This window comes from Eptatretus burgeri, chromosome 1 (genome assembly GCF_056783735.1).
Source record: "Eptatretus burgeri isolate ZD-2024b chromosome 1, Ebu_testis_v1, whole genome shotgun sequence".
In the NCBI taxonomy this organism is placed as follows: domain Eukaryota; kingdom Metazoa; phylum Chordata; class Myxini; order Myxiniformes; family Myxinidae; genus Eptatretus; species Eptatretus burgeri.
The window spans coordinates 35,584,455-35,603,025 of NC_140961.1; the positions used below are offsets into that span (position 1 = coordinate 35,584,455).

At 43.0% G+C, this 18,571-nt stretch overlaps 1 protein-coding gene across 1 annotated transcript in view; it reads left to right on the forward strand.

Annotated features, from left to right (window-relative positions):
- LOC147034225 (uncharacterized) overlaps positions 1–18,571 on the forward strand; it is a 65,386-nt gene that overhangs the window by 7,087 nt on the left and 39,728 nt on the right. Inside the window, exons 2-3 of the mRNA XM_085878824.1 lie at positions 9,564–9,614; positions 10,923–11,032. Coding sequence (XP_085734950.1) covers positions 9,564–9,614; positions 10,923–11,032 — 161 coding nt within the window. The remainder of the gene's footprint in view (positions 1–9,563; positions 9,615–10,922; positions 11,033–18,571) is intronic.

An 18,571-nucleotide genomic window follows, 5' to 3' on the forward strand; every position in this document is an offset into this window, starting at 1 on the left:
TGTGCCGTGGTCTTTGCACAAACGAGTGTGGTCATCCAGCCTGCCACTATCCATGATGCCAGATAATGAATATGACCTTATGTTTAATGGTGAGATTCATTAGAACTTTTTATTTGACTCTCAATGTCAACTTTCAGTGCAATTTCCTTCTGTGGATGTTTCCTTTTTTTTTTTTTTGGTTTTTAGTGTTCAAGTTCTCCAAAAACTCATTAAGGCACAAACAGCTCTGTGACTGCTTGTTAAGTGTCTACATAACTTTTACTTTGAAGACATAAAAGCTTCCCTTTGTGTCCATTATTCCAGGCTAAACAGATTGCTCTCTTCCCTCCATCCCCCACTACCCCTACCCTGATGGTGGCACTGTACTCAGCCAAAAACCCAGAGCCTCCTCATGTACTCTCCTTGCATGGTTTTAAAATATCTTGTCCTTATTGTCTGCACCTTTCTTTGCATATATCATTTCCTTTCATCTAAATATAGTTAATTGTTGTTATTGTCTACAAACAAGCCCAATTACAACTCAATTCTCATTTGACTAGCTGCAGACATATCAATGCTGTGTTTGGGTGTAGCTGATACATGTCTGTATCAAATCACTATTTTAAAGTACAGTAGGTATTGGATAACATAAATACTGGACAAATGCATTGACCGTTGATGGTGGAGTCGAGCAACGATGAAAACATATAAACATGCATCGGACAAGCCTCGTCTGTGAAATGTGGGGAAATGGACAGGGAGGGGCGTTGAGACTGATCAAAAGAGCCTTTCATGACACTCACCCTCACGTTTCTCCTCCTGCTATGCTTCTTGCTTGGCAGCCGCATGAAAGGGACCACAGAAAAAGTGGGAAGGTTAGTAGAGGCCAGTGTAATGTCATGGAGGTGGGCAAGGTGAACTTGCAGTGGTGAGCTCTTAACCATATGCACACTTATCCCCCTCCCCCTCACAACCTGCACAATTATAAATTGGTGAGAGAAGGAAAGGTTCATATGGGTAATACAAGGTTAACCTGGGGAATGGGGTGGGGGTCGGGGGTCGGTCTCGGGGCTGATGAACAAATGAAAATGAAATCCCATTTATAACATAGAGGAACACTGTAGAGTGTAGACTGTCGTTAAAATGAATACTGTAGACTGTGACACTTTTTGAGGAATTAATTACCTCAATAACTTTAGTATGCCTGGTGTTGGCTTAATGGTTAGGGTGGTGGGCTTGGGATCCTCGGGTCCTGAGTTCAAATCCCGCTCAGCTGTTGAATTAATACCAGGTGGGGTCAACTTAGCCTGTCATCCTTCCGAGGTCGGCAAAATGAGTACCAGCACGCTGCTATACTGTCGGAGTGGCGACCCGTCCAGGATTGTGCCCAATAGCCAAGGAGCCTGTGTCTGCAGCACCAACGCTCTGCACAGAGTATGGTCCCATTGGATGGATGGAATGACTTTAGTGATTTATTTATTTTTATTCTTTGCTATTATTCTCACAATAATATGGCCCAAAGACTGTTTGCATTTGTTTCACCATATAAATAATCTGATCACAGTTTATTTTATCATGAATAATGACAAAAAATATATGAATTTTATTCGGGGTCCATTCACCATTGCTCCGACATCAATAATCTCTCTGAATCTCTGGAAAATCTCCTCGATTTACTGATGACTCCACCCTCTGCTGTGGCATCCCTCATCCTTCAGGCAGGCAGGCTGCAGTTTCTTCCATTTCTTCAGACCTTGAAAAAAAAATCACAAAATGGTCAAACACTTGGAATATATCTTTCAATCCTGACAAAACTCACACTCTCACGATCTCTCCAAAAGACCGTCTCACAAACCCTCCTATATACTTTCTTAACAATCCTCTTGTGGAAGTCCAGCCACTCCTGGATCTCACTATCAGCCATCTTCTTTCTTTGGCAAATCAGATTTCAAAGTTGGCCTCCAAAGCCAGCCGCCGACTCGGCATCCTCCATTGTACAAAGTCCTTCCTTGGCACACCTGAACTCCTATCCACATACAAGGCTTTCATCTGCAGCTGATAGAGCACTACTCTCCCCTCTGGGCTGGCTCCCCTGCCTCACATCATGCTGAGCTTGACACTGTGGAAACCGAGGCCTTTAAGATTATTAGAATCTCCCGCACTGAAGCTGAGTTTATGGGCCTATCACTTCGCCATTGCAGAGAAATCGGTGGTCTCTTTGTCTTCTAACTCCTCCTTTCTGGTCTTGCACCCCCTGTTCTTTCTGTGCTTCATTTCCCCCACCCCACCCCTCCCCTCAGGTTTCTGCAGGAGACACACAGTCCACCAGCATCCCCCTTCTGGTGAAACTACCTAAATCCAGGATCACTGCTCACCTCCAGTCATTTGTTCCTCTTTTTTTCCTGCCTGTGGAATCAACTTCCACATCCTCTTCAATCTCACTCTTCCCTCCAGGTCTTCAAGACATCTTTTAACAACCATCTCAGATCATCCCCAATGCAAAACCATGATCTTTTCTGCCCTTGTTAACCCCACCGAAATCCCTCCTCCTTCCAAATTTTTAGTTTTCCCTCCTTGGAGTTTCCCTCCATCTTGTCCACCCTATGCATCTTCTATTGCCCCCCCCCCATTCCTCTCCACACCCATTGTTTGTCCAAGTCTTCCTCTGTCTTTGCCTTCAACTCTGCTGTTGGTGTTGAGCCCCTCTCTCTCTCCTGCTCCTTTGTGTCCTGTTTTGCATGTTTTGCTTCCTGTTTTTTGTCTGTTACGTCCTGATCCATTCAGTGTACTAGCTCTTCCTCCATGAGCCTCGACTATGTATACAAAATCAAAATTCACAACAGCGATGAGCACTCTAGTTTTAATTGTGGGAGCTAGTGTGAAAGATGTTTAACAGTGGTGATGAAGGAATAGTTTTATCTGCTTCTGAAAGCAGCTATGAAATTGAATTTCCAATGAAACATCAGTGGACCGTCGATGCATCACTGATGAATATTCCAACCAAAAGCTGATAATTTAAATATATGTTTGCCAAATCATTTCATGAACCACAAATGGCAGCAGATTCCAATACTGCTGAAAGTAAGGAGCAATTGAGTGACTTGTATATCATCTACAGCTTTGAAGGTCCCAATAATGTTCAAAGATTTGTGAATATTTTGATTTTAATTCAAAATCATAACAATGGTGAAAAAATAATAGTAGATGCGAAGTTTTATCGCTTCCGCCCTCCTCATTCGCACTCAAATAGTTCTGGTTGGAAATGACCACATTGTGTTCAATAATAAAACTGCAACCATATTCTTTTGATTTTCAGTTTCATGTGAAAATCTGTAAGAGATGTTTGAGATTCTCAGCAAAATTAGGAAGGAAAAGGGGTTCAAACCAAAAATAAGACCTCCCCCCCCACCCCCCCACATAGCTAATTTGACTTTCAAACATTGAGCCTGCTGATGGAATAATATGTTCCATGAAAAGAGTTCCCAACATCTTTAACAGCACTATTGCACCACTTGGAGTTTGCCCTATTCTTTTTCATATTTGAAAACAAATACAAGTCAGATGGAGACAAATCAGGAGAACAATTAGGTGGATGAGCTGGTAATTTAAATCCCAAATCCCTTGCTGTTGCTTTTGGAACTCTCGAGGTGTGAGCAGCTGCCTTGTCCCGAAAGATGATAATTCCTCACCTGATTTTGCCGCATGTCTTTCCTCGATGGCTTGCTTCAAATTGTGCCGGGTTTCGACAAAATAATCTCCGTCGATTGTGTGGATGCTTCATTAAGTCCACCAGTAACATGCGTTGAACATTTCAGAGACAATTGATTATGATCTTCCCAATTAATGCTCATTATTTGACCTTTGGGAATCCAAAATCAAAATGTTTTGACTGTATATGGATGCTCTTAAGGCTTCTGTGTCAAAGTGGAATAGCCATGTCACTGTCGCAAATAATATTTCTGGGTCAAAGTAGCATTGCTCATCTTGCGTAACTATAATGATGTTTATATACTATCATGATAATATTTTAATAGCTCCAGAAGAAAGAAGCAACTTCCCTTTGTTTTTTTAATTTTGAATTGTTTTTTTTTTAATACAAAATCTCAGTTAATAGAAGAGCAAGGTGATAGAGGATAGAAGACGATGCCCAGGCATGAGGAAAATGCATGGATGAAATGAGAACGGCACTCGGTAGAGTACACACCCCGCCAGGTAGAACAGTTTACATTTTGTATCCCACTGATGGGCTAGATCTGGATCTGGATCTTAATCAAAATCGAATCGGCTTGTTCTTGTCACCAATCCAACTCATCCACCAAGTTTTGTCGTAATTTGTCCACAACTTTTTGAAATATTATATATCGTTTTTGGCCCTACCTCTCAATGATGAAGAATCACTTTCAATGTTAAAAAAAAAAAATCGTATCTGGATCTTCACCAATATCAAATAAATTCTTCCTTGTCACACACCTTGCATGTCCACCAACTTTCGTCCAAAACTGTCCATAACTCTTTTTTTTTTTAGATCCTCCTGGAGGATCTCTATGTCTTACTCACGTTGTTGTTCTTCATCTTCTTCTTGTGGACTTTTTTGTTTCACAGCCTACAGTTTTCATCGAAACTTCCTGAAACTTGGCATATATATATATATATATATATATATATATATATATATATATATATATATATATATATATATATATATATACATATACATATATAAAACATATGTAAAAATACTCTGCGCAGACAGTAACCATCTCCGATTTTGAAAATTCCTCCCAGAAAAAAAAAGTTATGACGTCATAATATCGCCGCGAATGGAAATCGCCGATACCATTATCTCCGAAACTAGGCAAGCTGTTTGCATTTTGTTTGCGGGAATCAAGCCGGGCATTAGCACAGATAATTTATCGCAAACCTGATACATCACTATGACGTCATCATTAAGAGGACGAGGATCTTGGCTCATTTGAGCTTGTTTATATCATGCTCAGAGACAGACAAACAGACATACGAGGTGAAAACATAACCTTGATCCACCTTCAGTTTCAGATATAACAAGGGTGTGAATGAAACTAGGAGGAGAGAGAAAAAGAAGGAAACCTAGCAACCAGGAGGTAGATGGGGAGAGGTAGGAGAGGGTTATTCGGGGTAGAAAATATGAAGCATTCGTTGAGGTGGTGGTGTATGGCCAAGTTGAAGCCTTGCGAGTTCAAATTGTCAATAGTGAGTTGGCTTGAACAGGTTCAATATCCTTGGCAGACGCATCTTTTGAGATGAAGATGTTGATTGCAAATGGTTTCAACAGTATCTGTACTAATGTCAACTTCTGCAGCAAGGTATCTAAATTTCACGCAGACCTCGTTGATCACAAGGTCTTCCACCAAGCTAGAAAGGTTTTGGGTTAATTACAGTGGATAATCATTATGCCTGGTATTGGCTTAATGGTTCGGGTGGTGGGCTTGGGCTCAGGGATCTCAGGATCCTGAGTTCAAATCCCACTTTGCTGTTGAATTAATACCAGGTGGGGATAATTCTGCCTGTCATCCTTCTGAGGTTGGCAAAATGAGTGCCAGCTTGCTGGTATCCTGCGTTGGAGTGGTAAACTGCCCAGGATTGTGCCCAATAGCCCAGGAGACTGCTTAGGCAGCACCAACACTCTGCTCAGACTTTGTCCGCAATGGATGGATGGATGGATAATCACTGGGTGTTGCTTGTAGCACATCATTTTCCCATGGAATATGAAGGGACATGACCCCTCAATATCCTTCATGTATCAGCATGGATACCCTTCATTCTGACACCTTTCAATGCAAGATATTTGAGCATAAGTTGGAACTCAACATCATTCATTTTCACCAAATATGGCTGCAGTTACAGTTACTTTTGAAAAAAAAAAACAATTGGTTACTCAAGAGAATTTTGTCATTGAAATAACTTGTGACCTGTTTGGCTATTACATTCTCAGTAAACACACTTGAGTATTTCAATCTCTTCCTCCTCAGCCTGAGTTTTTTTTTTAACCCTTCGCATGTTCCATGAGAGACACATCTTCGTGTTTTCTGTCTTTTGTTGTAATATCCTTTAGCAGGTGTCAGAAGGTGGAATGAATCCCTGTCATGGCCCAAAGTAGCCACCTTTTTATTTGGATCACGTTTTGAGGGCTAACTTGTGATGTTTGGATGTTTAAGCACTTCAGCACATTCTGTTTCCAATTTTTCCTTCCAAGATCTTCATTAAAGATTGTCACTGAACATCAGACAAGCTCCAATTGCAAATGTATTTGTTTGTAATATTTCCCAGTTTCGCTTTCAGAATCTTAGTAAAGTTCTGTTTTACCACTCCAGTTGCTATGACTATCACTGCAGTAACGTTGGCATTCACCAAGCTCGAAAGTTCTGTTGACTTAGTTTTTCAGGTCCTGGAACTTGGAGATTTTTCTAATTCCTGAGATACTATATTTTTGCCCAATTCACTGGGTGCTGATTGATACCCCAATTGTAATGCTGTCCTTTTATTTTTCGATCTCATCATGATGTCTGGACTTGTTTTCAATGTTCATACTTTATGGGATGGTCTGCACACTTGTTTTTCTTCACAGGAGTGAGCCGCATGGATTTGACGATCGCCCTTCGCTCGTACCTCCATTAATTTTCAGGATCTGTGATATTGAAGTTTTTTCCCGATATGCCGGTGGACTACACTGCACATGCTGTTATGCATTTGTGTGTACAATTGTTCTGACATAGGTTTATTGCATCCTGAGAAAAGGTGATTGGTACTCTCTCTTTCAATGTTGGACAACCTTCCCTTATCCATTGACTCAATCCTACCAATTTATTTTTAAGACATTTGCATCATGTCTGTGATCTTTAACATTTATTACAACTCATTCTCTATCCCAGTTAAGCTGCTCTCTTCTAAGCTACTCCAATGAGGCTTTCTCCTCTATTTGCAATCTCTCCAGGCGTTTTTTTTTTTTCTGCATTGTCCTGCTCTTCTATCATCCTCCCAGTTAATGATGTGCGTGTATATATATATATATATATATATATATATATATATATATATATATATATATATATATATATATATATATATATATATATATATATATTAATATTTAACTTCATAATTTTCCTTTGTATTTTTTGCAATTGTTGTTACCTCTGCCACCAAGGGTAGTCAGAGGTTATGTTTTCATACTTGTCTGTTTGTCTGTGAGCAGGACATCTCAAAAATTTGTGGACGGATTCGGACCAAATTTGGTAAACACGTTGGATGTGTCATGAGGACAAATTGATTGGATTTTGATGAAGATCCGGAGAAGATATTTCTTTAATTGATTCTTCAGCATCGAGAGATAGGGCCAAAAATGATATTTAGCACAATACGTATCTCAAAAAGTTGTGGATGGATTCGGATGAAACTTGGTGGACAGGTTGGGTTTGTGAAAGAACGAATCCATTCGGTTTTGCTGAAGATCTGGATCTGGATATGAGAATTTTTTTCAAAACATTTTCAGTGCTTCTTCACCATTGAGAAATGGACCCAAAAACGATATATAGCATGATATTTCAAAAAGTTGTGGATGAGTTATGACAAAACTGGGTGGATGGGTTGGTTATGTGACAAGAGCAAGTCGATTCGATTTTCGTTAAGGCCCGGATACAGATCCGGTCCATCAGTGGGATACAAAACGTAAACTGTTCAGCCTGGCAGAGGTATATGTTCTACCGAGTGCCATTCTAGTTTAGTGCTGTATTCAGTCCTGTTTCAATTTCCAGTGTACAGCATTTTCTAATTGCACCTGTTCTTGAAAATGGGAAATCTCTCTCTTTGTGTTCTTTGATGTTGCAATCTGTCGTTTCTTTGCAATATTCACATTTTCACTCCTTCGTTGTTTTTTTATTTTTATTTTTTAACTTGCATAGGTAACGTACTCTGATGTTATACAGTTTCACAAAGCTGCCTCCAAATATTTTTTCCTGAACTTTGTTCCTCATTAAATTAAATACCATGGACTTTGCTGAAAATTAAGCATTTCACCATTCTCACGATACTTTTCAAATACTGGTACATTGCATGTGCATAAGGCCTGTATGTGGGTAGAATTGAAGTGTTTTTAATGGTGTAGGATGGGCAGAACACAAAGACAGTGAGTTTTCAGCACTGTGTGATGCACTCTGCAGTTCTCTAAGCAAGAAGGATGGTGTTTAGGATGGTGGGGGAGGGATTGGGACGTTAACAAATGACTAATTTAGTTATGCCAAGGCCTGTTTTGCTGCACCACTGGGGAATTGCGCTAACTGGCATGCTGCAGTGCGGGGCTTCTCGACCATTTTCTTGGATAATGTGTTTTACAACAGTACTGCAGGGACAAAACAATAAAGGTCCTAAAGTTGGTTGGATGCCTGGATAGGAAGAAATTTTCTGGTCTTGCCAGGACTAAGTGGGTAAATTTAGCTGCTGTTGTTATGAAGAAGGAAATGGTGATACCATGCCTTGAAGTAATAAAGGTACAACCATCGAATATACCTTTCCAGCAGGCAAGTCTAATGTCTGAAAATTTGACCACTTTGTGGACTTTATCCATCCACAACTATAAAAGCAAAGAGTGCCAGGCATTAGGTACCCTCCAAAAGAGGATGGATGGGAGTGGGGGGGGTAGGGTGTACATAATTGCAATTTGCAGATGGTGAGACAGTCTTTTTTATCATAAATTATAGTCTCATCATCTACACAATGCAGAAATGTTAATTCCCCCTCCACCTTGGAATGATAATTAACGTCTGACACAATGTCTACGCAATCCCGGAAAAAGAGTACTCGGTGATCAAATTGTTGAACCTGAGCTATGACTGATTAGCAGATATACTGCAGGGGTCACGTTGATGGTGGTGTTTTATTGAGCATGGACCTTCTAACTTGTAGTCTGGATGGACCTCGTGTGATGGCACACCAATCTTAACACCAATGCCACAGCAATCCTACTTCTTGTTTGATACCGATAGGAGATTCAGTTCTTCCTGCAACAGAAATGTTACATTGAGATGGGACAGAAATCTTCGAGGATAACATCATATTGACGGACACATCATGGGATGTATGTTGGTGCAAGCACTGCCAACCGGATGTACCGTATACAAGTCATTTGTTTATTGATTTTTGTCTGCATGATCTCTATTTGTGTCTGATGTCATTTATACTGATCACAATCTCAATAAGTCAAAAAAAGAATCTCTATTGTACACTGTACCTATTCACATCATGGTTGGTGTAGTTCAAACAAGTCAACGATTTTATTTTACCCTCTTGGCTCAAATTCAAGGCTTCTCTCCTTCATATTTGTTCTCTTCACATTGGCATTCTGTGTCCATTTGTTTTGGGGTGGCACACATATGTACAAATATATATACAGGTACAAAATGGACAATTACATTTTTTGTAATCATTTTGAAAACCACAACGCCATTACTTTATATCCAATACACTAACAAACCAATAAAACATTCAACATGGTGATGCCTCCATCATTAAACAAGAAAATGACTGTTTGTTTGTTTTGCCTTTCCTTCCAGAGGTCTCTGGAGGTCCAGATGGTCCCAGATCCAGGACAAACATGGATGGAGGTAGGCTGTGTGGGATTCTTCACCAGACCTTTGAGTTTATTTTTTTATGAACAAATAGAAACCATCGCTTTGCCTACTGGGATATTAAGGGTGGGGGAGGTGAGAAAGACTGAGGGAAAGGAGGGGAGGGTGAAGAAGGGGGAGCTCGGAAAGGGGGAAGAGCAAGGAAGGGGGGAGGTGGGGAGATTAACGCCTCACCAAACGTTGCTACAAACTGCGGAAGGGAAGGGTGTGAGGAGGGGGTGAGAGAGAGGGAGAGAGAGGAAAAATAAAGAGAGAAAAGTGAGGGGTGGAGGTGGGGTTAGCAAAGAGAATGATATGTTATGCTTATTGACGGAATACAAAAAAAAACTCGTGGCAGAACAGCTGTACATGCAACGACACAACAGAGTTTGTAATGTAATTCGCTGGCACATCTGCAAAAACTTTGATATCCCAGTTCCAGAAATTTTGTGGGAACATGAACCAAAACCAATGACTGAAAACATGGAAGCACCTCTCACACATGACCTAATGATCCTATCGAGTGTGAACATCGAAAGAAAACCAAGCGTTGCGACCAGATATCATGCTCAGTCACAAAAAAGAGAAGGCATTGCTCATTGAGGTGTTGATACCAGTGACTTTTTTTTTTTTTTTTTGCACTAAACAATGCAGAAATCATGAAAATGACCAAATACCAAGACCTCAACAATGAAGTGAAAAGATTCTGGAAGCTGAAGAATGCCAAAATTGTACCAGTGAGAGTTGGAGCTATGGGAATGATGATGAAGAACTTCACAGAAATATTAAAAACCATCCCTGTGAATATTACGACAAACTAACTACAGTTGGAAGCTGTCCGGGGCTCAGTAACGATACTGAAGAGAGCCCTTGGCACAAAACATTGAGAACAAAAATCTTCGCAGCTTGGTCCATGAATCGTGACCCCTTACCCAAATGAAGGTGGATATTTTGAGTCTGTCCTGGGTGGACTGCATTCCACATTCTGAAACTCACATATGTAGATACCAATCAATGACCCACCACGCGCACACACACACACACACACACACACACACACACACACACACACACACACACACACACACACACACACACACACACACACACACACACACACACACACACACACACTGATATTTATTAGGATAGATTCCTAATTGTGTAATTCATAATGCGTTGGTTACTTTCACACACATTCGGTTTCTTGTCCAAGTCCAACCAGGTGACTTGACATTTGAGACCACATGTCCTGCATGTTGAACTTGATCTTCTCCTGACACCGTGTGCTTCTTGGCTATGCAGAGACTCTTTACTTGATGCAACAGAATGAGGTACGATGTCAGGACGAAGGCCTCGATTGCCGTTGCCTCACAGCTGAGCAGAGGAGAAAACAACGTCTCAGTCAGGAGCAGGTAAACAACTCAGAATGCTGTAGAAGATTACACCTCGACCTGTGGGCCACTGCACCTCACTTTGAATGTTGTCCTTTATTTTCATTTCACATGATACCTGCAAAATTGTCCAAATAAATAAAAGTGTACACAAGGGAAATAATTAAGGAACATTGCTAGAACGTTAAGATGATAAATCTGTACAAACGTTAAAATGTGGCAAATCAGTCATTCAAATGCAAAGCCTTGATTTGCTTGCAGTCGGAGTTGGATTTCTATCAAATAGGCCATTGTAAGTTACCTATGGACATGCCAAAGCCACTTCATCTTCTTCATATCCAAGCCACTCTGCATGCTCCATTACTCTTCCCAGACATGCCAAAGCAATTGAACGATTTCATCAAAGTATTGTTTTATTAATAATCCAATTGAATGGATTATAATCACATGTGACCTTCCAGATACAAAAAATAAAAAGCATGTGACCTTTCAGACTCAGTCAACTGCCCCCCCCCCCACCCTACCTAACTACTTTCTGAATAATCCTCTCGAGGAGGTTCAGTCATTCAAACTCGTGGGTCTCACTATCAGCCATGATCCTTCTTGGACAAACCACATTTCAACGTTGACCTGCAAATCCAGCCACCGACTGGGCATCCTCCATCGTACAGAGTCCTTCCTTGGCACAACTGAACTCCTATCCACCTACAAGGCCTTCATATGCAGCTTGATAGAGTACTGCTCTCCCATCTGGGATGGCTCCTCTGCCTCACATCTTGCTCAGCTTAACGCTGTGGAAACCAAGGCCTTCAAGATCATTGGCATCTTCCGTGATGAAGCTGAGTCTATGGGCTTATCGTTTTGCCATCGCAGACAGGTCGGTGGTCTGTCTTCAACCGCTTCCTTTCTGGGCTTGCATGCACCCTCTGCTCTTTCCGTGCTACCTTCCCCACTCTGGTTTCTGCAGGGCTCACACAGTGCACCATCAATCCTCTTCTGGTAAAACTACCAAAATCCAGGATCACTGCTCACCTCCACTCATTTGTTCCTCTTTTTCCCCACTTGTGGAATTAACTTCCACATCCTCTTCAATCTCATTCTTCCCTCCTGTTTTTAAGACAACTGTTCACCACCATTCCCCCAATCCAAAACCATGATTTTAAGACAACTGTTCACTCAGATCGTCCCCAATCCAAAACCATGATCGTTTCTAGCCTCATTAACCCCACCCAAATCCCTCCTAATTTTACAGTTTTTCCTCCTTGGATTTTGGTGAAGCTCTGAATTTGGATCTGGACACAAGAGTTATTTAACTTTTAAAGTGATTCTTCACCATTGAGAGATGGGGGCCAAAAACGATATATCGCATGATATTTCAAACATGTATTGGGCCCGATATGTTCTCATGGATCAGGCATTACGTGGCGGGGGTATGTGCTCCACCGAGTGCCGTTCTAGTTTTAAAATTAAACTTTGTATGTGCAATCATCATTTGGGATGCATGAAATATGTAACAATGTTTTTGTATTTGACCTCCAGTTCATGATCCAAGGGTGGGAACTTGGGGTCACAGGGGTCAAAATGGGGGGGGGGGACTAAAAATTTGATATTGGGTCATTCCTGATGAAACGTTTTGCCATCTTTGAACTGCTTTTGGTGGGAATTGTGGGGATTTGTGATGGTGTGCCGTTGAGTTCAATCGAGTTAGATCTTTTCATCAGCAGATAATGTAATGTTATGATTTGCAATGTTATCACTGAATGATGATTTGCTCCATTGTATTTGGGCATGTCCAAAATTTTTCAGTTGGGTGTTGGCTCAAAAACTTCGGTGAGTGGAAATGGAGTGCAGAGTGAGGATTTTGAAATGAAAGTGAGTGTTCATCAGGGGTCAGTCTTGAGCCCAATCCTGTTCATTATCATTCTTGAGGCTGTATCACAGGAATTTAGAGGAGGCTTACCTTGGGAACTCCTGTATGCTGATGACCTAGTGCTGATAGCTGACAGTGTGGAAGAGGTAATGGGTAAATATACAGTATGGAAGCCAGAGGACTAAAAGTGAATACAGGGAAAGCAAAAGTACTTATTAGTGGTGTTGGAGAAGGAAGTGTGGGGGAAAAAAGAGGGAGGGGCCTTGCGCTGTCTGCAGAAAAGGTGTAGATAGCAATTCAATATTGTGTAAATCTTGCAACTGTTGGGTGCACAAGATGTGTCAGGGCATCAGGGGTAGATTGCAGGTGGTTCAGATCAGGTCAGGTATGGGAGCATGTGCCAGAGCAGTGCGTCGCTGCGTTCACTTTCCGCCGGTACTCAAGGGGCCTCCGTCTGGCGATCCCCCAGGCAGATGCCTAGCCCATCCCCATCTCCTTGAGATGCCCATCAACCTGCTGCAACCATGAGGCACCTGGTCGGCCCATTGGCCTCCTCCACTCACCAGACTCCCTCACTGAGAGAATCTGGTGAGCAGGATCAGCGTCAGGAAAATGAGCCACATGTCCATGCAGCCGCAGCTGACACTCATGGACTATGCAGGTAACAACTCTCATTTGAGTCTCTCTCAGCAACCGCTCATTGGACACAAAGTCCGACCAGCGATAGCCAAGGATTCTCCGAAGAGACCTGGTACCAAAGGAATTAAGTCTCCATCTCAGATCCTTGGTCAGAGTCCAAGTCTCACATCCATAGAGCAAGACTGGAAGCACCAAGGACCGAAAGACTTGGACTTTCGTACTCCTGCACAGGTACCGGCAGCGCCACACCCCATGCTCCTGTGAATTCATGACTCCCCAGGCCCCACCCAGACATCTATTGACCTCTGACTCACAGCCAGCAGAGACATGCATATCACTGCCAAGGTAAGGGAATCTCTCCATGACCTCAACATCCTCACCACAAACAGGGACAGACAGGACAGCAGCATCCAAGATGTCATTGAAAGCCTGGATCTTAGTTTTGACCCAGGAAACCCGTAATCCCAGTGACTCCGACTCCTCATTCAGCACCTTGAGGGCCCCCAAAAGGATATCTAAAGTCTCCGCAAAGATGACTGCATCATCTGCGAAATCAAGGTCAGAGATCTTGACATTCCCAAACGATGCACTGCAGCTTGATCTCTCCGACATCCTCCCCAGAATCCAGTCCATACAAGTGCTAAAAAGTGTGGCGGCCAGTACACACCCCTCACAAACTCCAGCAACAACTGAAAATAAGTCAGAGATGGTACCACCACATCTCACAGCACTCTCAGTACCAGAGTAGAGTTCAGACATCAGATCGATCAGTTTTGGTGGCACCCCACAAAGACCAAGAATCCTCCAGAGGGCATCCCGATTCACCGAATCAAACGCTTTACAGAGATCAACATAAGCTGCAAGCAGCCCCTGCCGAAATTCTCTTCTGCATTCGGTGCGGACCCGAAGAGCAAGGATATGGTCAATCGTTGACCTCTTTGGTGTAAAGCCTGACTGCTCTGGATGCTGGTGCTCAAGCAGATGGTGGCGAACCCTATCAAGAATTATTCGAGCAAAGACCTTGCCCAGCACTGAGAACAGCATCACCCCTCGGTAGTTGTTGCAGTCTTGGCGATCACCCTTCCCTTTCCAGAGAAGGACAACAAGGCCCCTCTTCCAGTCAGTTGGGATGATGCCTGTGTTCCAGGCAGAGCACAGAACTGCATGCAATGACACGAGTGCAGCATTTCCACCAGCCTTGAGAAGTTCAGCATGGATGCCACAGATCCCTGGAGCTTTACCCCATTTTAACCGGTTCACCGCAGTCTGTGTTTCCACAAGCAAAGGTGGACCACAGTTGATTGGAGGGTCAGCAACAGGGATTGTAACACCCCTGGTGTCCAACTCACCCCTGACATCCAACGGATTGTAACACCCAACTGACAACTGGTGGATCAGCCTGGTACAACCGCTCAAAGTAACCGGCCCAGCTGGCCTTCACTTCAAACTCCTCTGTCAAGAGCCGACCACCCTCTGCTCTAACTGCAGTACACCGAGGGATAGGCTTGGATGAACACAATGCGTGAATTCCCCTGTAAGCAGGAGGAGAATCACTTGACCACATACGATGCTTTAACGCCTCACAGATTCCTGGCACATTGGCCTCCTTGTCCACCCTAAGCGCACGTACAGTTTTATGCCTCAGTTCCCTGAACAGCTCGGCTCTGCCATTTAGCCTGGCCCTGCGACTCTGGTCAATGGTATTCAGTGTCCCTTGAGAGAAAAAAATTCTTCTTTGCCCTACGGTGAGTTCCAAGACATCCACCGGCAACATCAAGGACAGTGGTCTTGAAGGCACTCCACAACTCTTCAGGACCTCCCAAAGCACCCAGACCCCCCGAATCTCCACTCAGCTTGTTAGCAAACTTCTCAGCTACCCTCTCATCCTTGAGCTTGCCAACATCCAGCCATAGGCTGGGATAGTACCATTCTCCTGGATTTAAGGTGCAACTTAAGAGTTGGTACAACAAGCCGGTGGTCAGTCTTGAGGATCTGAGCACTCTGGTAGACCCTGCAGTTCTGGATCATCCTCCAGCCACCATCAACGAGGACATGGTCAATCTCCTTTGCCGCACCGCCAGCATTGGAATAACATGTCTAGCAATGAGCTTGTGGGCGCTGAAACCATGAACCGGCCACCCTAAGTCCATGACTTCTTGCAAAGTCAAGGAACTTAGTGCTATTCAGGTTCATGGTTCCTGACGCATGGGGACAACACACATCTCATAACCATCCCTATCAGTTCCAGTCAATGCATTAAAATCCCCAAGACTAGAAGTGTATCTCGTCTGGGGCACTGATCAACCACAGACTCGAGCGTGGCATGGAATGCATCCTTCACGGTGAGATCACTCGCCTCAGACGGAGCATAAACACAGACCAGGGAAAAGACACCTAAGGAGTGACGAATCCTTAGTCTCATAATATGCTCATTGACTGGTTTTACCTCAACTATCATTGGAGTCAGCTTATTGGACACAGCTACAGCGACTCCTTGGGCATGGTAACCATCAGAGCAACCAAACGAATAGTAGGTGTAACCACCCGCCATGATTTCGCCGCAATCTGGTCTCCGAACCTCAGAGAGTTCTGCAATACCGATGTCCAAACGCTTGAGCACAGATGATAACAGAGACAGGTGATCATCCTCTCTTAGGGATAGGACATTCCAGGCACCCACCCGAAGGGACCGCCTCAGGTTAGCCCAAGGAGACTCCATCTGGTGGACGACACCTCAGCACCACTCCGACACACTCTCCCGCAATCTGACCCAGGAATGTTACCCCGTGGTTTCCCTCCTATCATCAAAGATTGGGGGTCCCGAAGGCTTTGCCCCAATCCCGTCATCCAGTGAGCTGCCCTGCGAAGGGAAGCTGCACAGGAGGTACTCCACGGAGTGGGTTTTCAGATTTCTTTGCGTTTTTGTGTTTTGCGGAATGAAGGGTTTTGCGGTGGCCGGAGTTTTACGGTGGTTTTACCAACTTCCGAATAAAAAGTAGCCCAAATGCAGGAGAACGTCCGCAGACACAGTTGGGCACTAGATATGGATGGCCGTTGACTCACAAGGAGCTCCTCTGCCCTTTGACAGGTTTTGTTTTTTTTTATCCTGCTGGGTGTCTATATCCAATCACCCTCCTCACCAAAAAACCTGGCGGGGAGATGGTTTAGTCGCTGACAACCCGACCATGGAACAGGTTAATTCAGGTTTACATGATACCTGAAGCAAGTCACAGATCTAATCTGACCTGACCTGACATAAATGGCAGGTGGTTCCTGACTTCAAATGTGCTGTTTGCACAGGTCAGCAAGTGGCTCCAGTTAGAGTGGAAAGGTTAGTTTATGGAGATGTATCTCTGGAATGTGCAGATAAATTCTGTTACCTTGGTGATATGATTGGTGCAGGTGGTGATGTGGGAGCAGCAGTGATTTCAAGAATTATAATTGGCTGGGGGAAGTTTAGGGAGCTGTTACTCCTATTGACATCAAGAGGGACCTCTCTCCAATTAAAGGGAAAACTTTAGGCAGCTTGTATTGGAAGCGTGATGTTGTATGGCAGTGAAACATGAGTGGTCAAAAAGAAGGATGAACAGAGGTGTGAACGAAATGAAATGAGAATGGTGATGTGGATGTATGATGTGACACTGAGGGATGGGAAACCAAATGTGGAATTAAGAGATAGATGCAGTATCGAAAGTATTAGTGAGGTTATGCATAGGGGTAGGTTGAGATGGTTCGGACATGTGGAAAGGATGGGGGCGGGCAACTGTGTGAAGAGCTGCATGAATATGAATGTGAATGGAAGGAGAGCGAAAGACCATCTGAGGAAACATGGGATGTGCTGCTGAGAGGCGATCTTAGAGTTAAAGGCCTAACAAGAGGGCTCACAAGGGATCGTGCATCCTGGAAAGCAGCCATTAGGTGAGCCACAGCTTACACATGCAAGCATGGAAACAGCCATAAAACAATGATGATGATGATGATGATAATGATGAGTTGTTGGTTTCCATCAACTCACACTCTGACCTCAATGTTTGGCATTTTCACCTCCACCGCCTGAAGCACAAACATGGGTGACATGGCCATTCTCAGCCCAACTATTTTTCCCACAAACTGAGCACTTTAACCCGAGCCTGTAGGAGTATTACTGGAATTAATGAAGTTATTATGACAATTATCCCAAAAATGCTGTCACCCCGCTTCGCTTTTTTCAAATAAAATGTCTGAAAATAATTCAAATAGTACAATTAGAAAAAAAAATTAGAATCAAAATAATGGCATCTGCTACCAATGATGTGGCCATGGCAGTTGGCTTCAGTAAAGATGACATCTGGTAAATTAATGGTGATGTAGAAGAAAAATGCACACAAAATCCATGAAGAAATGATTACAGTATATATCTTCCTAAGATGAGTCTACACTCAAGAACTGTTTTGTGATGGGTATCAACATTTCTGGGAGGAAAAACAGATGGGCACGATCAGTTGGACCTTCCACCAGGAAGATGCAAAAAAAAGTCACTAATAAAATTGCTTCACTGTTATTAACGTCACTGTTATTTTACCGTCATGTCACGTCACGTCACGACGTGTTAACGTCACGTCACTTCACATCACTGTTATTAACAAACTTGCTTCAAGATCTTCTTATCCATTTCAATAGCTTGTGATTTAGTCATAAATACCCTAATCAACAGTGCATCCCATTGAGGCTATGGCACAATGCATACCACACATCCTCGATGAAGAGAACAAACCACATCACTTTGCTCTGTGTCAACCGCAACTTTGACGTTTTCTTCAGAAAGGCAACACTTATTGGAACGCATAATTTGTGTGTGTGCTGGAGACAAAACCTGGTGCCACAACTACAAGCCAGAACTGAAGCTTTGTTCAGCAGAGCGAAAGGGGCCAATTTCTCCATGTTTGGAAAAGGCCAGAGGCCAAGCATTGAGGTGCTTTACTTAAATTGAGTTGTTGGACGAAGTGCATTTTAGAGGATGGAGATTATGTAGAATACTATGACATCAATAAAGTGTGTTAATAGTTCATCTA